The sequence below is a fragment of the Phascolarctos cinereus genome, unplaced genomic scaffold, assembly GCF_003287225.1.
Source record: "Phascolarctos cinereus isolate Bilbo 61053 unplaced genomic scaffold, phaCin_HiC Scaffold_4;HRSCAF=312, whole genome shotgun sequence".
Taxonomy (NCBI): Eukaryota; Metazoa; Chordata; class Mammalia; order Diprotodontia; family Phascolarctidae; genus Phascolarctos; species Phascolarctos cinereus.
In genome coordinates this window covers 160,705,608-160,726,106 of record NW_027555847.1, presented here as the reverse complement: position 1 = coordinate 160,726,106, position 20,499 = coordinate 160,705,608, and the positions used below count along the sequence as shown (strand labels likewise).

The window sequence follows — 20,499 nt, the reverse complement described above, 5'->3', positions numbered from 1 at the left end:
GAAATGGGTATTTCTAGCAAGCTCCGCGGCTGGGTCGGCCTAGCATTGGATAAGTGGCCCTACTGTGCACTCAATACCATTCCACAGATTCTATGCAGCCCCATTCATAAGTAATCGAGGGGACAGTGGATGGCAAGTCTGGCTCATGGGGCGGTACCAGCGCGCTGATCTCTCCGGTGCCCGAGGGGAAGCCGCCAGCCCAGACAGATCCCAACCGAGTTTTTTGCAGAAAGCCGATCTGGAAGCTGGGGGGAGGGAGCTGGCCCCTGACCTCGGGGCCCACAGCGTAGGGGCCTGGACTGAAGGGTGGGAGGAAGCAGAGGAGAGGAGGAGGAGGAGGAGGAGGAGGGGGAGGAGGGGGAGGGGATTCCCAGCCCCGGGGGGAGGCTCACGTGTTCGGGGCCAGGACCCGTCACGCGCTGCCCGCCCCGGGCTGCCGCGTCACCAAGTTCCTTAAAACGCTGGGGCAGCGGCGCCTACACCTGACGAAGCCGGGCAGCGCAGCTAGATGGCGGCGGCCGAAGGAGCCACGGGGCCTTGGGGGATGGCAGCGCTGGAGCTGTGGCTCAGTGAGTACTGCGCGAGGACGGGGCGCGTCTGAAAGTCACACCGTCCGTTCCAACTACTTACGGCAGCCGCGGAGTGCTGTGCCCAGGCGCGCCTGACGCACGGAGCTGCTGCCGCCTTGGTGCGCCGGTTTGGCAGATCGGGCAGAGCAGCCGGGGCCGGGCCTGGCATTAGGGCGGCCGAGCCCGAGCGAGCTCAGAGCCCCTTTTCCCCTTGGTTTGTTGCTACTGGTTGTGGGCTGGGAGGCGCCGCCCCACCCCACTCCGCTCGCCTTCGGGGCTCCCTAGGACACTCAGGTGCTAGAAACTGGCGAACTCAGGCCTAGGAGGACATGCCTGTGTCCCATGCCTGGCGTCCTAGGGTTCTCCCTCAGTTGCCTCTCTGCAGCCCGGAGTTTGAATTCAGTTTTGTTTTTCTGCCCCTGGATTATCAGTTCTGGGGCGGGGGTGTGGGGTGAGATGGGGTGCGCAGGCGGAAGGAAGGGAGAGCCCTGAGGACGTCGGGCAGCTAGTTCGAAGTCCCAGGGTTGTCTGTTAAAGACACCGATACCTACCTATAGTGTTTAACTACTCTGGATATTCGTTCTGTAATTTGAATATCTTTTCCAACATTACTCCACCTCTTCTCAGCCGATTCCTGCTGCTTGGGGTGGGCCAGCTGAGGCCCAGAGGCTTTTGTGATGGCACTTGGTAAATTCCAAAGGAGAAAGACTGGAACCTTGGGGTCTAGAATTTTCCCTTGCTAGAATGACAGGCCTGGATATTTGGTTTAGAGGCTACGTAGCCCTGTGAAATTAGGGATAGTTTGGGAGCTACTCAGGCGCCATCTATAAAGCCAAGAGTGTGTGGACCAAGGAAAGGTCCGATACCTCTAGTTTTTCAAACCTAAGTAACAATTAGGCCCTTGGGGAACTTTCTGGTAGTCAAATACCTGGAAAATAGAGTTGTCTTGAAATAGTCTTGAAACTTTATAGTCTTGGAGCGTTACCTTCAGTTAGGCTATAGAGGAGGGGATTTTTTTTTAGGTGCATTTTGGACTAGATGGGCATTGAGGACTCTTCTGATTCTGGAATTCTGTTAAGGTTCAAATCATCTTCCCTCCAACTCTCCTTGCCTAAGGTCACAAACCTATTTGGCAGCAGAACTAGTACTAGAATATTGGCTTCCTGATTCTTAACTATATGTTTTCATATTTTTCCTATTACACTATGAAAGTTAAATGTCACCTCTTTCCCATAGCAATTACATTTAAACAGTTTTAGGATTGGTGAATACCTCTCAGACTTATTACTTATTACCTTTAAAACGAAACAAACCAGGAGTGATGAAAGTCTAGGCCCAGGTGGAATGCAAGTATTTCTAGGATCAGCAAGCAGGCTAAACCCTAATTTTCTTCCTTGGTTGCTCTTTCTTTCAATGCTGGATTGTAATAGTCACCATATCCCAGAACTCACAGCTGATCCTATGACCCTGAGGTAACCTTGGGTTGTCTGTCTTTGCCCTCTTGGAGTACCAGCCCTTAGGAGCCCATCTTACTCTCTTTCCACCCCCCCACCCCTTTCCTTCAAATCTCACCTTCAGGCAGAAGTTATAGCTTGGTATGACTGGGAAGACAGACAGGAACTGCTTTATGCAACTATATGCAGATACTGGATATGATATGGGTGTGTTGCTTAATAGCAGATACTGACTTTTTATCCTTCCAACTCAGAACCTCAGCCTCAGGATCTGGGCTTGATTGTTACCTGCAAGAATCCCACTGGGTCTAGCAGAATTTTGTAATCTTGGTACTTATAATCTGTCTGTAATCCAGGTACTTATAGAATCCTAGAGTAGAAAGGGATTTTATAGGGTCATCTTCTCCAACTGATTACACCATTTTTGAAAAATGGTTGTTGAGCAGTCACAGTGGCCCATGCTTGTCATCCCTTCTATTGGGATGGACGTATCACTTGAGCTACTGTGGGGTCAAAGCTAACCAGGTGTCCTCATTTAGTCCAGTACCACTATAAGGAGACCCTGGTATCTAGCAGCCACCTTGGCCACCAGCTGGGAAGGATGAATTGGCCCAAGTAGGAAATGGAGGCAGTCAGAGCTCCTGTGTTAATCGGTAGTAGCATCTGACTCTTTGAATAAGACTACATTTCCAGCCTGGGTGAAATTAGAAGAGCCAGTTCTCCACCCCCCCCAAAAAAAAAGGTTGTTAGGCTTTTGACTCAAAATTATATTATATTGTACCTTACAATATAATATAATAATGAACATTTTGTTTGGGGTTGATCCTCATTATAAAGAATTTTTTTTGTCTGAACCTGTGACTTCATAGATGTAAGGCACTCCTAGTGAGGAAATTATCCATGCAGATAAAAACTGTTTCTTATAACCTCACATTTTGGATTTGCCTGGATCAATTGAGAGGTTAAGTGCCTTGTCCAGAAAGTGTCAGAGGCTAAACTTGAACCATCCTTCCAGTGACTGACTCAGAAGCCATCTTTCTATCCACTATGGCTACACTGGAGAACTCATTACCTTACCCTGCCCATTTTCCATTAACCCAATCTCCATCCCTCTGACTGCCACCTGAGGTCAAGGAAAACAAGTCTGATCTCTCTACTGCTTCCCAAAGCAGTCAATAAGCATTTATTAAATACATATTATTTGGATTTTATACCTCTTAACCCTTAATCTCTGACTCCTTGTGAAACTCTCTCCTTTTTATGATGCTTCCAGACCCTAGAGGATGAAGTTCAGTACGTACATACTTTATTCAGTCGTGTCTGATTCTTTGTGACCCCATTTGGGGTTTTCTTGGCAAAGATACATTTCCTTCTCTAGCTCAGTAGACAGATGAGGAAACTGAGGCAAACAGGTTGAAATGACTTGTCCAGGGTCACACAGATAGTAAGTGTCTGAGGCCAGATTTGAACTCAGGAAAATGAGTTTTCCTGATTTCAGGCTTCAAACTTTGTCCATCCGCTATGCCACCTAGATCCCCACATACAAACTATGACAACTCCTAGTCTAGATGGGGAGTAGGGATGATAATACTAATAATTGACATTTATATGGTGCTTTAAGGTTTGTAAAGTGACTTATGTATTGGCTTAATATGATCCTGTGTAGTTAAGTGCTTACAGATATTCTCATTTTATAGATGAGGTTGAAAAGAGGTTGAAATCTGCTCAAGATTATTTACAATCAATAAGTGTGTGAAATGGGATTTTAGTCCTTTTCTTGATGTAGTGAATGTTGCATTTTTAATGATGATTATTTGTATGTGAACTTTTATCTTAATCTCATATTGAAGTGTTATATTGGTGTGATATGTTTACTGAATGCACACTTTTTGTTTGGTGGATTCATCGGTACCACACTTAGTTGGGTGGACTATTCCCTTGTTCTAGGAAGACTCTTCCTCTCCCCAGAATATTTATCTTTGGACTCTCCACTATCTGTATCAAGTTAGCTTCCTTGTCCTCCAATAGCTATTGTGATATAGCTTGACTTTGCTTGTGGGAGCTATGTGATCAAGCCCTTACTACTGGAGACTGAGGCACAAACTCCTTCTTAAGCACCAGACACAAACCTGGAGGATTGCCTGCTAGACAAACAATCCTGTCATTTAAACACATCCTTGGGAGTGAGAGTTTAAATTTTCTAGCAACCCTGGATCACCACTGCCTGCCTACCAAGGAAGAGTCTTAGTGGCTGATTGGGAGATCTGGTGTACCTGTCCAGTGAGCTTTGCTTCTTGGCTGTTCTGTGATACAAGACATTCTACTTCCTGACTCTTAGCATTTTCTGGCAGTGCCATATATCCTAGTAAAAGAACCTTTAGGGAGGAAAACTGCCCCTCCAAAGCGGCATCTTGTGCTTCTGCACATAGCTCTGCCCTACCTGACCCTTAGCTGCACCTCAGGACCTATTGGCATCACATACCATTCCGGTGACTTTGGTGCACTACTCAGATCCATCTCTGTTAGTGTCATGGCAGGATGACTGAAATTAGGCTGTAATGGAGGTGGGTCTGATTTGGCTCATGTGCTCCCAAAACTCACCTCCAGGCAGAAATTACAAGTTGATTGGATTTGGGGGTGGGGAGGATAACGACCAAGGCTGCTTGAGCAGCAGCAGTTGATGGCTACTGTAGATGAGGTTTGAGCCCCAAGTCCAAGGGAGGATGGGGCCAGAAGCCCCTGCTCTCTATTTCTGTCAAGAACAAATCCATATCAACTCCTGGAGCCAGGTATGTGGGCTACCCCTACTTGCTTCTTTAGGCCTCCAGAATTCTCTTTTTTTCTGTGGCCATTTAAATGCTTGCTTCACCCTGGAATAATTGTCTGTATCTAAAGGAATCCCCAGGGGGCTGGAGACTTAAGGGGATCCATCTTGGCCAATACTAAGCTTTACTTGAAATTCAAACAGACAGTGTTTCTGTTTTTCAGTTTGGATTCACTTTCCTTGCTGAAGGTTTTAGAACTTGGTATGGTCTGTCACCTACAGGTCTGAATTTCTCAAGTATTATTATTTTTTTTAAACGGAAGTACCTTTTCCTGTGCTGCTTCCTTCCTAGGCCCTTGGGGCCAGTGTTATCAAAGGTACACACAATTTTTTCTTTCTGTTTCTTTTATAAGCTTTAACAGAGCAGATGCATTGGGTTAAAACTTTACTTTTGTGCTAAATCCATGACAGCCAGGATTACAGGTTCGTAGTTTTAGAGCTGGGAGGGACCTTAATGACACTTTAATCTAGACTCTGGCTTTAGTTCCCCTACTCAATAAACTACTTCTTTTTTTTTGGTTAGGCAATGGGGTTAAGTGACTTGCCCAGTGTCACACAGCTATTTAGTGTTATGTGTTTGAGGTCGGATTTGAATTCAGGTCCTCCTGAATCCAGGGCTGGTGCTTTACCCACTGTGCCACCTAGCTGCCCCTCAATAAACTCTTGTGGCTCCCTATTGCCTAGGGATCTGATACAAAAATCTTTTGTTTGGCATTCAAAGTTTTTCATAACCTAGTCTCCTCCTACCTTTCCAGTCCCCAACACGCAGGTACTCTTCTGTCCAGTGACCTTTGCCTCTTGGCTGTTCTATGAACAAGACATTCTACTTCTTGACTTTTAGCATTTTTTCTGGCTATCCCCATGCCTGGTGTGCTTTCCCTTCCTCATCTCCATCTACTGACTTCTTTAAACCCCCCCTGAAATCCCATCTTGTAGGAAGCCTTTTCTAATCCCTCTTAATTCTATTGCCTTTGCTTCCTTATTTCCCATTTACCCTGTATGTAGGTTGTTCATACTTATTTGTTTGTTGTCTTGCCCCATTAAATTGTAAGATCTTTGAGAGCAGAGCTTTTTTTTTTGCCTTTTTGTATATCCAGGGCTTAGCACAATGCCTGGCATATGGTAAGCGTTTAATAAATGTTTGCTGACTGCCAGACACTTCATTTTACAGATGAAGAAACTGAGACCCAGTAGAAGAATAGAAGTGATTTGCCCAAATGATATGAAGTGACAATCAGGATTTGAGTCTAAGTTCACAGATTTCAAATGGGGCATTCTTTCTACTGTGTTCTCTAGCTATAGTGTGCTTCTCCTTTTACATATCCTTTTTAATGCTATTTTCATTAACAATGGATGAAATTAACTGTTTGGACTTGGGAGATTGGTATTCTAACCCTAAGTATCTATTGAGGGCTAAAGTAATTATCCAAAGAACAGGTCTGACCTTGTCATTCCCTTACTCAATAATTCTGTCTCATGATCTTTACAGGATTGTAACATTTGGAGCTGAAAGGATTAAAGAAGATATTGTCTAATCCAATTCCTTCATTGTACAGATAAAGAAACTGGGGATAAAGTAATTTGCCCAAGGTCACATAGGTAGTAAGTAGCTGGGCTGGGATTTGAACCAAAGTATTCTGACTCTTGTTCAGGCCGGTCTGAAAAACCTATTTGGGTTTTACTTGGCAAAGATACTAGAGTGGTTTGCCATTTCCTTTCCAGCTCAATTGACAGGTGAGGAAACTAAGGCAAACATGGTGATTTGCCCAGGATCATATAGCTAATAGTGTCTGAGGCCAGATTTGAACTCAGGAAGATTCCAGGCCCATCACTATCCCACTGTGCCATTTAGCTGCCCAGAAAGAGAATATATGTGTACATGTACTCATACATATACATATTCATCTACATATACATATAGGAGACTGGATATATTTCCCTGGCTGGAAATACACACTGGCTATTCACAGCCTACGTAGAAGCCGTGACCTTTTCCATTTCTGGCCTGGGTTGTTTCACTGCTCCTTAAGCAGTCTAGTGCCCCCTCTTCTTCCTCCCTCACCCCCCATCATATTGATACCAGTTCTTGTACAGACACCTGACTGACTTTAGCCACTCTGCACGAAACTACTGAGCTAGTTTAAGGGATCAGCCAACCTCAGCCTATCAGGTAGCAGGGATTACAGGGGTGTGCAGCAGTGCTCTTTCTACTGTATTGTTTTGACCGAAAAATATAGGAGTATTTGACATGATCTTTGCCATCAGGCATCTTGTAGTCAAGCTGGAGAGACAGAGAACACTTAATGCTGTACTGATTGTAAAGACCATGGAGGCTTGCACGTGGGGGGACTGGTATGGGCTGAAATGACCTTTAAGGAAGGATAGGATTTGGATTGGCCAGGAAGAAGTTGGGAGGACAAGCCCCATTTACATCTTGAACAAAATCTTGAAAGATTTTGCAAGGTCTAATTGGCAGGTGTGTATTGGTTATCCAGCGTTTATTAAGTGCATACTGTGAGCTTGATGGTGGGAATATAAGAAGGGAGAAAACCAGTCCCTCCCTGACTTCTAAGTGTGGGAGACCAGGGACCTACTAGATATATACTGAGTAGTATGCACTAGATATATACTGAGTAGTGGAAAGATAATATGTCTGTAGGGGATCAGGGGATACACACCTCCTGGAGAAGGTAGAATTTGAGCTGAGATTTGAAGGATGTCTGGGAAGCCAGTTGTCAGAGGTAAGGAGGGAGAGCATTCCAGGTGTGGGGGACTGCCTAGGAAAGTCAAGGGAAAAAGGTAAAGGCAGCAGGAGAAAAGCAAGTGTTTAGATGACAGAGTATGTGGAGGGGGGTAAATAGTAAGACATTTGGAAACATAGGAAAGGTCAGGTTAAGAGGGGCTTGAAAAGGCAAGCAGGATTTTATATTTGATAACAGGAAACTACTGGAGTTTTTTGATTAAAGAGGTGAAATGAGTAGTTTTATGCTTTAGGAAAATCTCTTTGACATCTGTGTCCAGATTTGGAGTAGAAAGAGACTTAGGCAGAAACCAACCAAAAGGCAATTAATTGTAATAATCCAGGCAGAAGGTGATGAGAGCTGCACCAGGGTGGTAATTGTGTGAGTGAAGAAAAGGAGACCTGTACAGGAGAGAACCTAGTAGAGTAATGGGAGAAAAGGCTGGAGAGATAGGTACCATATTGGATGTATGTGATGGTATAGTTGATACATTAGGAGGTGGCTGCAAGCTCCAAATAGGAGCTACCCTTAGAATTTGTGGGCTGGGCCAGAAAAGGCCATTGTTTGAAAGCTAATTAGATGTGAAAAATATGTTTTGCATGGCTTCATATTTATAATGGGTATCGTTTTCTTGCCCTCTCAGTTAGTGGGGGAGGGGGTGGAAGGAGAGAGAGAAGTTGGAACTGAAAACAAAGATTAAAAATAATTTTCAAAAATTAAAAAAGAAAGCTACTTAGAATCAATATAGTGGATGATCTTAACCAAATAAGTGTTAAAATGGATACTTTTAAGCTCTTGCAGAAGATGAGACACTGTCACTATCAAAGCAATCCCTAAGAGAATGAAGAGCCCAGGTTGTCAATATGTTGCTGATAAGATGCTGGAGAGCTCCTGTCATTTAATCAACCCCAAATCTCATCAAAGAGACTTTCTAAAATGTCTTTGGAATCTTAAAAGAGAGCCAGAGAAAAACTTTTTTCAGCCTCTTTCTCTATCCTTCCCTTAGACTGTGCTGTATAAGTACTGTGTTTGGTAGACACAACTGTTTCTGATCACAAGAAAGTTATTCATTATAGTGAGTACAGGTTCTGCCATAGCCCTGATGAAATATTTCACTGTACCTTTTCTCCTCTTTTTCTTTTTAACACTACCCTAGATTTTAGTTTTTGAAAAATTGGTATCTTTTCCAAATATATCCATTTTTCCTGCTCTCCCTACTTTCCCAACCAGAGGGCCATCCCTTCTAACAAAAAATAAAAAGGAAAGAAAAAAACTAGCTCAGCAAAATGAATATATCAACTAAGCCTGACAGATACGCATCCATGATTTCCCACCTGTAAAGAAGGGAGATGAATTTTTTCTTTAATTTTGGTCTTCCTTAGTCCTTTCAGTTATGCAACTTACGTTGTTAGTATTACCATTTACATTTTTATAGTCACTAAGTAAATGGATTACTGGTTTTGCTTATTTCATATATCTTCCTGTATTTCTCTGTATTTTTATTCATAGTTTAATATGAATGTATAGTCATACTTCATTACATTTATGTCCCACAATTAATTTAGCCATGCACCAAATGACAGGTATTCACCTTGTTTCCAACTTATTGCTATCACAAAAAGTGCTTCTCTCTCTCTCTCTCTCTCTCTCTCTCTCTCTCTCTGTATATAGATGTATATATGTGTATATATACATATATATATGTATACACATATATGTGTGTGTGTGTGTGTGTGTATATATATATATATATAGAGTTATATATGGAACATCATTTCTTTTTATCTTTGACCTGCTTGATGTATGTGCCTGGCAGTGGAATCTCTGGGGTCAAAAGATATTTGGTTACTTTCTTAGCCATGATTCCAAATTGCTTTTCACAATGGCTGGGTCAGTTCACAGCCTGGATGTTCTTTTTTTTTTTTTAATCTTTAAAAAAATTTTTTTCAACATTGACTTTTATAAGATTTTGAGTTCCATATTTTTTTCTCCCTCCTTCCCTTTTACCTTCCCCAAGACAGCAAGTAATTTGATATAGGTTATACATGTACAATCATACATAAACACATTTCCATATTAGTGATCTTGTAAAAGAAGAATCAGAAGAAAAGGGGAAGACCATGAGACCAAAAATTTTTAGAGGTGAAAATGGTATGCTTCGATCTGCATTCAGACTCCATTCAGACTCCATAGTTCTTTCTGTGGATATGGAGGGCATTTTCTGTCATGAGTCTTTTGGAATTGTCTTTGTATACAGTTTGTCATTTTATTGCTGAGAAGAGCCAAGTCTATCAAAGTTGATGATTGCACAATGTTGCTGTTATTGTGCACAGTGTTCTCCTGGTTCTGCTCACCTCACTCAGCATTAGTTTGTGTAAATTCTTTCCAGGTTTTTCTGAAATCCACCTGCTCGTAATTGCTCATAGCACAGTAACATTCCATTACATTCATATACTACAGCTTGTTCAACCATTCCCCAATTGATGGGCATCCCCTCAGTCTCCAGTTCTTTGCCATCACAAAAAGAGCTGCTGTAAATATTTTTGTACAATGGGTCTTTTTCTCTTTTTTATGATCTCTTTGGGATACAGACCTAGAAGTGATATTGCTGGATCAAAGGGTATGCACAGTTTTATAGACCTTTGGGCATAGTCTGGATGTTCATTTCAATTAGATTTTGTTGTTATATGGTAGGAGATTGTGCTTTCTCCTGGGCCGTGCATCCTCTTGGGGATTGCTTTGATAGTAACAGTGGGAATTGAGTAGAAGAGGTAAATAACCAAGTGACAGAGACATTTAAAAGGAAGAAGTGGCTACAAGTGGTAATGACAGATTTGACAGAAAGGATGAAGAGGGAGGAATCTTAAGATATAGATTTAGAGGTTTGAAAGGCCACCCAGAAGTCTGTCATCTGGTTCACCCTTTCATTTTACATATGAGGAAACTGAGTCCCTTAGAGATTAAGTAACTTCTCCAAAGTCATATTTGGTAAATAGTAGAATAGAGATTTTAACCTAGGCCTTTGTCTTTGCCCTGCTGATGGCCTGGACGTTTCTAGTCTGGAGGAATATTGATAGGACAGTTAGGAAGAGGAGCTGGTTTGACAGGGAAGGTTCAGCTCAATTCCACAGACACGTATTTATTTGCGTATAAATTCATTTCCAGGTGACCGCAAGATACCCAGATGTGATTTTCTAGGACACCTCTTTGAAATATTAGTTTGCATTTATGTAGCACTTGATGAAGTGCTTTCCTTGTAACTACCCTCTGAAATGGGCAGTGCAAGTATTTTAATCCACATTTTACTTCTAAGAAAACTGGGGCTCAGAGGAGTTAACTTGGCTACTATTACACATCTGATAAAGACTAGATCTGGGACTCTATTCCAAATTGGTAAAAACAAACAAACAAACCGTGGATGTAGTCCTGGAGAACAGATAATGAAATAAACTCCATACTCCTACCCCAAAGGGAGGTGGTGGGGACTGCTAGGACAGAATGTGGTATGCATTGTCAGTGAGTTGAGTTTTGTTTTTTTGTCCCCTATCCAGGGCCCAACAGTTAAAAATGTTTTACTGCAATCTTTTGATTGTAATTGGATATCATCTTCATGCCCCCAAATATCCCTCCCCTCACCCAGACAGCTATTGGTATAAGGTGTTCTGGTTTGATTTTTTTTCTTACAAGAGAGGGTTCCATTTTGAGGAGGCAGGGAGAAGGAACACTATTTCCAGAAGTGGCCATGGTCTGCAAACAAAGGAATGATTGCATTGGAATAAGGAACCTCTCAAGCTTTTTCATCTCAACCCCTTTATATTCTTGAATTATTGAAGATCCCCAGAGAGCTTTTGTTTATATAGATTATCTGTTGATATTTAGTATGTTTGAAATTAAAATACTTAGTGTTGTTATGAAAATAGTTTTGACATGAAGGGCACCCTGAAAAGGTCTCAGGGACCCTCAGACCACACTTGGAGAACCTTTGACCTAGGCCATTAGAAGGTTAAGTGATTTAAGTCACACCCTCAATATGTTTTGGTGGTTAAACTTGAAGTCAGGTCTTCCTGACTTTGAGCCCTGCTCCCTATCCTTTGTATCCCACATCTTGCTCATAGAAAATAAAAATGAAATTTAGATCTGAAGGGGGAACATGGCTTATAAACGGAAAAATAGGTGATACGATGTTTCCTTGAAGATGGAAACTGTATATATCTCACACTAAAGACTGGAAACCCTCCTGAAATGTGAAGGAAAAAGACACTTATGACTGCTACCAAAAATGAAAGTGGTTTTAGTATGGTTAGCTTAGCATGAGTTTGCACAGCAGAGATATTTGATCAGCTCCACTGTGAATCTCAGTGTCATATGCCAGATGATTATCTCTCCCTTTATAACTTCCAAAGAGCTGCTTTGGGAACATGAGAGCTCATTTGTCATCAGAGGTGTGTGTCTCTATTCATCAGTTCTGTTCCTATTTTCTCTTTCTCATCTCCCCCCCACCTTTTCTTTCTTGGCAGATAAAGCCACAGATCCAAGCATGCCTGAGGAGAACTGGTCGTGTATCCAATGCTTCTGTGACCGGGTGAATGCTGACCCCAACGGGTGAGATTAATCTTGTACATTCTTGCCTCAGTGGTTCTTAAAATCTCATATGGACATAGTGACATACACACAGAAATTTTTAATGCTTCAGACGATGAGGACCCTAAAATTTAAAGGGGAAAATGTTTTGTTATGTTTTTTAGTCCTTGCTGTGGGTTGAGGGGCAGAGACAAGGGGAAGGGGTTGTGAAGGGCAAAGAGAAGAGACGGAATGGGAACCTTCATGAAGGTGGTATGAGAAGGCAAGGGGGGTGAGCAAAGGCTACTGTTCATAAGGGATTATGTCTTTAAAAGAACAGACTGAACTTTGCTTTCCAGCTGTTCCTCTTGGAACTCACAGTGGCATTTTTTAATGGGGTGGAGGCAGGGAAGGCAAATTGGATTCTCTGAGAATGCCAGTCTCACTTGCTGTCTGCCACAGGTTTAGACCCCATCCCCCTACCCTGTTTTGTAAAATAAAAAGTTGGTAGAAGTCCCTCTCCGCAGAGGAGTTCCCAGTAATCTTCTTGGACCCCACCCTCCCAGGGAGGATTATTCAGTGGCTGGGGTGCTTCCTGCTGGGGTTCCCACCTCTCCCTCTTTCTCCCTTTTGGTCACATTGTATGCTCATGACATTGGAAGAGGAAGCCCTGCTTTTCAGACTGACTCAGCCTTTTCTGAGGCTCTGTTGGTTCCTTCTTTGGCATGCAAACAGAACTCAACATAGAAGCACTGTGCTGCTAATAGTGTCCGAGTCTTCTGCAACCATCTGTCTTGCTTCTTTTGATAGAGGCAATTATGTGATGCACTGTGTTCAGGGAAATCCACGAATACAGTGCTTCCTCTAGAATGTAACAACATTCTCACAGCCTTGTCAGAACTGCCTGGAACGATTATTATTATTATTTTTTGTACTCCTGGTGGTGGGTGTGGGGGGAAAAAGCACATGATGGCTGCAGTGCCTCTGGCCAGCTTCTCTGGGGTTCTGAGGTCAGCTGCAGGAGATTCATGTATAACAAGCCATGCTCCCTCTCCTTTTCTCCCTCTGTCTAGAGGGAACTTCTCAACTCATGCCTAGTTTTGTCCTGTTTCTATTTCCTCAGCCCGTCCCATGCACCTTGGCTGCTGGCCCACAAGATCCAGTCCCCGCAGGAAAGGGAAGCTCTTCATGCATTAACAGTGAGTTGGAGCCTGGTTCTCTCTGCAAGGCCTTTCCCCTCCCCCCTCAACATCAGAGAAGAAGACACTAGAGACTCTGTCTGGTGGCTGATGAGCTTCCCTTTGACTTTCCTAAAGGGAGCTATTCAGCCTTCTAGGCTTTGGGGGGAAAGCAGGATGTGGGGTGAGGGAAGGGGGAGAGGGGGCTTTGAGCCCAAAGCTTTACATTCTTAGTCCTAGCTCTTAAAGCACAAGACCAGGTGCTTTCACACTAGATGAGGGAGGAGAAGGTTCTGCTTAACCCCTCCTGGCTTGCAGTAGGTGCCATTGTGTGTGCCATACCAGTCATGCAAGGCAAAGAGACAGGGCTGGGGGGAGAGAAAGGGAGATCTGGCCAACCAGTAATTCTGGGAAGGAAGGAAGGAGAGAGAGGAGGATCATCTGGAAATTCCCTGGGCTAGCTATTCTTAGAGAGGGGCAGGAAAGCCTTGGGTTAGGAGAAAAACCCTGTTGCACACCACACATCCCAGTACTGAGAGAGGGACATACCTCAGAGGAATTCCACAGAGGGGAACAGACACACAAAAACACTTTGCCCACGTCTACTCACTAAACTGTGTGCCAGCCATGCTTCTACCTGCTGTAAAGACATAGACAGTCACAGTCATAAATAACTCATTCCTGGATCCCGGTCACTTTGCGATCAGCTCCCATGAATTCAGCTATCACCTTTATGCAGATGATTCTCAGATTTATTTGTCCGGCTTTAATAAGATGACACAAAACCCAGCCATCATAGTGATACCAGTGTGGCTATCACATTTTGATTTTATAAGACATCAGCCTGGAAATGGCACTATTAAAAATGACACCATTTTCAGTGACATGAAAGTTGAGCCCCAGAGATCTTGTTGGATTTCAGGTATGGCCAAGGCAGAGACTAGAGGTTTCTGGGAAATTCTTGTGCCAGGGAAACGGCCTACTCTGCCTTTTGGCTTCCATAGCTGTTTCTCATATGCTTCCTGAAGGAGGGGCATCTGAATTAGATGACAAACAGATGCTGTCCTGCCTGCAGCTGCCCATCCCTTGCTCAGTGGGTGGGAGCCCAGTAGATAGAGTTTTTCTCCTTCTTGTGATAAGAGCTAATTGGGCTTTTCTAGGTGCTGGAGGTATGCATGAACTATTGTGGAGAGAAATTCCATGGTGAGGTGGCCAAGTTCCGCTTTCTCAATGAGCTGATCAAAGTGCTTTCTCCGAAGGTGAGTACTTCCCAGGGGCACCTCATCTCTTTGCTTTCCTGAAGAGTAGGATGCTCTGGATTACATTCCCTTTCCTGAAGAGAGGCTGAGGCTAGAGGACAAATCCCTTGCCTGTGATGATTTCTATCTGGAAATGCTTTGAGGACAGTGTAAAGCACTCTGCTAGCAAGAGGTGCTGTTATTATGTAGAGAATGGATAAGCAGCTGACCTCTGTTCTTTGCTTCATCTCCCAGTTTCCTCATGCATTACAGCTGTTCTAACACTAAAATTCCACTCCAACAAGGTATGGTGCTGTGGAGGTGATTCTGAGTTTTTTAAAGTCTATATTAGTGGAATATAAACTCTGGCAGGGGCTACAAAAATGTAAAGGCTCTAAGTGGCCTGGATGATGGACTGTATGCCTATTGTCTGTGAGGCCATCACCAAAGAGGAGGTGATGAATTCCTTTGGCCAAGGCAACTCATTAAATCATCAACTGAAGCATGGAGGAGTTGTGATCTGACTCTACAGGGGGAATCTTTGGAAGTGGTCAAGTGTGATATAATTCCTGCTATGTGTGACATTCTCCCCGACAAAGAGGCACTTGAAGGAGAAGGGGTTCTTTAGGTTGGATGGATGTTATGATTGGGGCGACAGATGCAGACTTAGGTTTTACTTTGAGCCTCGTCAATGTCTTCCTGCTTAGTCTATTTCCTGTATTGTGACTCTTTTCATCTTCCATCCTTTTGGCTTCTGCTTTAATTTCCCTAGTATCTCAATGGGCATCCTTCTCAGTCAATGGAATGTATAACTGATTAAGTGAGGTTGGGTTTAGAGAATGAATCCTTCAGTCCTGAGGCAGCAATGAAGCCTCTAAGCCTAGAGTCCTGTCTATGTAGTAAGTAGTCAGTAAATGTAGATTGACTTCGAGGCTTATACATGAAACCTACCTTCTGCCGCTTAGCATTTAGTCAGTAGTATCGTGAAGTAAAAAGAGCACTGGACTTGAGAGCCAGGTGCTTGGAGGGCAGGGGGAAAACAGTTCTGGGGCTCCCAGGAATCTGACATTGACTATTACTTAAATTCTGTTCCTTTTATTTTCCTAAAGGTTTTAGACTATTTCTTGGATCTTTTAACGGTCTAAAATTCCATCTTTTTACTTTTCGCTTTCAGTATCTTGGATCCTGGACCACAGACAAAGTCAAATCGAGAATTATTGAAATAATGTTCAGTTGGACAGTTTGGTTTCCTGAGGATATCAAAATACGAGATGCTTATCATATGCTGAAGAAACAAGGTCTACCTTATGTTACATCTCCATTTGTTTTGATTGAGTTCAAGTTAAGAACTTGGCTTTTTCCTCTCCATCTCCCTTCTGACACAGATTTTGGGAGGTTATTCAGGAAACATTCAGTGATTGTTGGGCTTGGGGGGGGTTTGTATGTAGCATGTGACATTTGCCTAAGATGACTAATGTGGCTTTGGATGTGTGACTATTGTTTAACAGTCACCTTGTATTTCTAAAGAGTCACTGACAGTCCTGAAGCGCCCAGGCCCCTGCCTTCATGGTGATCCATAGGATTTACCTCAAAGATTGTGGTAGAACTTCATGCCTCTCCCTAGCCTGGGTGTGTCCTACCTAGCAAGTACACTTGTCTGTCCCTTACACGACACAAGGGACTAGGTATTTTCAGATTCTTCACTGAGGGAGGCCTCTTTCACTATAAGATTCTTGGATTCAATCTGAGGTCTCCAAGACCCCCATGAGGGCTGGGCAGAGGCAGCATTTGAAATCTAGGTGTTGCATGTTTCAGGAATCATTAAACAAGACCCCAAATTACCAGTGGACAAAATCTTACCCCCACCTTCTCCCAGGCCCAAGAGCTCCATCTTTGATGCTGATGAAGAAAAATCAAAGGTAATTAATGCGATTTTCCTCTACCTATCCTTGCCTTGGAGGGTTAACCTTTCCTCTCCATGGACTGACAAGCAACACACATGGAGATTTTTTCATAAATTGTCTGTGGGCTATCGCTACAGGCCCCCTGTGTCCTTCTTGAAGATCCTCAAGCGTACAACTCAGTGATCATTAAGCCCCTGTGAACTCATGCAAGAGATAGGAAGGGGACTGGCTTCTGGAGACAGTAGTGATTTTGAAAGAGCTTTGGATAAAGGGAGATTGAGTAGAGCTCTGTATGTGTATCAGCTAGCACACACTGGGGCTCCTGGGAAACCTTTAGCTCATGAGTCACCTCTAGGAGCAGGAGGGATAATGCTGTGCAAGGAGCCTAACCCTAGATAGGTAGTTCAGGAATTATTAAGGTAAATAGTATTGTGTACTTAACTCCATTATTTTTATTCAGATAAAAATGAACATACCAAGGACATTCTTGATGGAGGGGAGAAAAGAAGGGTAGCCTGAGGGGTGTGTGTGTGTGTGTGTGTGTGTGTGTGTGTGTGTGTGTGTGTGTGTGTGTGTGTGACATCCAGCCTGAGGGATGGGCCAACTACACTGGATTAACTTCTACCTAATCCAAAGCCTCCCAAAGTTACCATCTTATCAGTCAGCATTTGGTGTGGGTGGGGGTAACTAAATTTCAGGGCTCTCAAAGGTCAGACCTAGGGCCCTATTTCACTGAAGCATAGAGATGTCTCTGCCCTTCAGCATCCTTAGCTGGCTGACCTCACCCTGTGGGATGCACAGCCCCTTACTCTTACAGCTCCCCTAGTGGAAAAACAAGGGGAAATGATACTGTGATTTGTTTCTTGGACCTCCTCAGGAGCCTGACGTTCAAGCAATGTCAGTGCCAGGTCTGTCAGTCCTCAGGGCAACCCCCATCGAGTGTGCAGAATTATATAGCCAGGTGTTGTCTTCCTGTCTTCCTTTTCCACTTTTCTGGCAGTCACCCTTCCCCTAACCTTGAATGGTCAGGATAGTAGGCCACAGCAGACACAGCATTCCACTGTGCCATCAGCTACTCCAGGCCCTGGTTTTGTCTGGTGTCTCAGAGGATAACCATTGAGGGGATACTGGGGTTCAGTAGGAAGAAAGGGATGGGAGAGGAGGACAATTATGGTCTCATGTCACCTTATCATGGACTCTCTTCCCCAGCTTCTGACCAGGCTTCTGAAAAGTAACCACCCTGAAGATTTACAGGCAGCCAACAGACTGATCAAGACCCTCATCAAGGAGGTGGGCAGCAGCAGGTTTCTTACTTCTTTTGGGGGGAACAAGGGCTAGGAATGGGAACCGGTTTCTAGAGTTCTGAACTTGGAGTTTTTAATAGTGTTTTGGTTCCTTTGAATTTGAGACATCCTTGGTGTGTTAAGATAAGTAGACTGGGTTCTCTTACTCTGCCAATGTTTGATCCTTGGGTAGAAAGTGATGGAGAGTGCAGGTATGATGGCTCTGTGTATAGGGGTGTGGATGGACAGATTACTAGGAAGAATGGGCACGGACCCTTTTCCTTACCCTAATTCCCAGCCCTATCTTATCCTAGGTGGCTTCTTACAGGTTCACCATGGTATTTTAGATCAGTATGCACTTGCTACAGATCCAGTATGAAAATTTTTGTAATTTGTATAACTGTTTTTCTAGGAAAAGGAGGAAGATTGGCTTGGGAAAGTAAGGGGGAAACCTGTCAAGTGGGTAACACTTAACACATTATCTTCATCTCCCTAAAGTAGCAACAGGAAAGTCAGTGCCCAGGAAGAGTAATAACAAGGGATGATACTTCTAATGTAGAGAGTACTAAGAATGTTCTGTTCACTCTCTTCCTTTCTTTTTTAATTCTTTGGAAGGAACAAGAGAAATCTGAGAAGGTCTCCAAGAGAGTCAGCACCGTCCAGGAAGTCCACAGCAATGTAAAACTGATGAAGGAGATGCTGAGCAACTGTCAGAGGCCACAGCTGGAGCAACTGGACCTGAAGAGCCTACAGGTAATCCTAGGTCTGGGTATCCCCAGAAACTGGAGCTGTAGATCATTTGGACTTGTTACAGACCCAAAATGAGGGCCTTGGGTAGGGTCAGAGTAATTTGTGTCACTTGTTTCTAGGAGGAAGCAATTGGCCCTCCACGTACGAGATTAGAGCCAAACAAGTTGGGAGTCGGGGAGGTTGGGGTAACTTCTTAGAGAAATCGGGTTCTGTTTAGAGCAGGGGTTTTTATCCTGGGGTCTATGAACTTGAAAAAAGTTAAAATTTTTTTGATAACTGGATTTATATTTGATTTCCTTTGGAACCCTATGTATTTTATTTTATGCATTTAAAAACATTATTCTGAGAAGAGGCTCATAGGCTTCACCAGATGGACAGATGAGTTCATCTCACACACACACACACACACACACACACACACACACACACACACACGGTTAAGAATCTTGTCTAGGATGACTTCCAATCACAAAATTCACACAGCAAACCTTGCTTTCCTTGCCTTTTAATGTGGCTCCCTAGTTTCAGGACTTGATTAGAGAGAGGTCTACTGGGAATGTTTTTAGCATGTGTACAGGGAAGCCCTCAGCTTGTTTTCCACTGAAGAAAGTTTAGTGGCTTTTTCCTTCTCCTTTTCCTCTCATTAAAGGAGTGTGTGTGTGTGTGTGTGTGTGTGTGTGTGTGTGTGTACACACGTGTGTATGTGCGCACGTGTGCGTGAAGTATGTGTGTGAAGTGTGTGTAAGGGAGAAAGTTGTGTTTTGATATGTATTTGCCTTTGCCCTTTTCAGTATCACATAAAGCAATCATTCCAAAAGTAAACCCAGCATTGAGTTATTGCCTGTCTTCCCCCATTTGGGGCCAAAGCTACACGATAAATGCCATGGACTGACGCTAAAAGGCTAGGGTTCATCTCAGTAGGTTGGGAACCATTAAAACCCAATATTCTCATTGCCACGTCATGGCCTTTGGGAAGAGTAGGGCACTTATTTCTCAGGCTTGGCTTTGGGAGATGTGGCGACACATCTACTAAGTTCCCAAAAGGTTCTTTCCGTAGGATACCACTTTCTTAAAAGCCACTGCTCCATCAGTGGTCAAAAGTTTGGAGAAGGCAACCGAGGACTAATTTGACTTCCCTTAGGGACATACTTCTTTTGTGCAGGGAGCCGAGTGGTCCCAGGAAATTCTGTTAGATTCAAAGAATATTAGAATTGGGAGGGTCTGTTTACAGATCATTTAGTCCCAAGTCCTCATTTTACAGCTGAGAAAACTGAAGTCTAGAAAGGCTGGCACCTTATAATTTCACATAGCAAGAGAGTGTCATAGCATGGAGCCCAAGTTTCCTGAGTTTCAGTCCAGTGCTCCTACCACTGCAATAAGGTCCCTCATTCATGTCTCCTGGTTCCTTGAGGTTTGTCTTAGAATACTGTGATAGATTCCTAATTGGCTTCCCTGCCTCAGGTGTTTCCTCTCTTCAGGCCATCCTCCACTTACCTGTAAAAGTGCACAGGTCTACATTAATGAACTCCAGTGGTTTGTTATTTATTACCTCTAGGATCAAATGCAGGCTCATTTGTTTAAAATTTAAACAAACATTTAACATTTAAAGCCCATCATAACTCCAGTCTGCTTTTACTTTACTTCCCTTCATAAACCCTTTGGTCCAGCCAAACTAACTTTCTTACTATTTCCCACAAACAGCGTTCTATCTCCAATCTCCACGCCTTTGAACAGGGTTGCATCCACCAGGATATTAGAAAACATCTGTTGATTTTTCCCAGAGGTGTCAAAACATGAGGCCCGCTCTCTAGTGTGGTCTGAACTAGATTAAAATGTAATCAGGAAATGTTTAACAAAATAAAAATACAACATAGATAATAAAATATTATATGGATCACAAGGAGTCAATTTCTATTTGAATTTGACACCACTGTCATATGCAGTGTTCTACATTCATGGACCTTAACCTCTGTAGTGTAGTTGAAGGAGATGCCTTCT

At 43.4% G+C, this 20,499-nt stretch overlaps 1 protein-coding gene across 2 annotated transcripts in view; it reads left to right on the top strand.

Moving 5' to 3' along the window:
• Nucleotides 1-442: 442 nt before the first annotated feature.
• GGA2 (golgi associated, gamma adaptin ear containing, ARF binding protein 2) overlaps nt 443-20,499 on the top strand; it is a 35,014-nt gene continuing 14,957 nt past the window's right edge. For both annotated transcript variants that reach the window (XR_013485970.1, XM_020978614.1), the window contains exons 1-8: nt 443-569; nt 12,106-12,190; nt 13,272-13,347; nt 14,487-14,585; nt 15,739-15,862; nt 16,380-16,483; nt 17,678-17,758; nt 18,367-18,504. Coding sequence is in view for 1 of the 2 variants with exons in the window: in XM_020978614.1 (XP_020834273.1) it covers nt 509-569; nt 12,106-12,190; nt 13,272-13,347; nt 14,487-14,585; nt 15,739-15,862; nt 16,380-16,483; nt 17,678-17,758; nt 18,367-18,504 (768 nt within the window). In the remaining variant the exon portion in view is untranslated. The remainder of the gene's footprint in view (nt 570-12,105; nt 12,191-13,271; nt 13,348-14,486; nt 14,586-15,738; nt 15,863-16,379; nt 16,484-17,677; nt 17,759-18,366; nt 18,505-20,499) is intronic.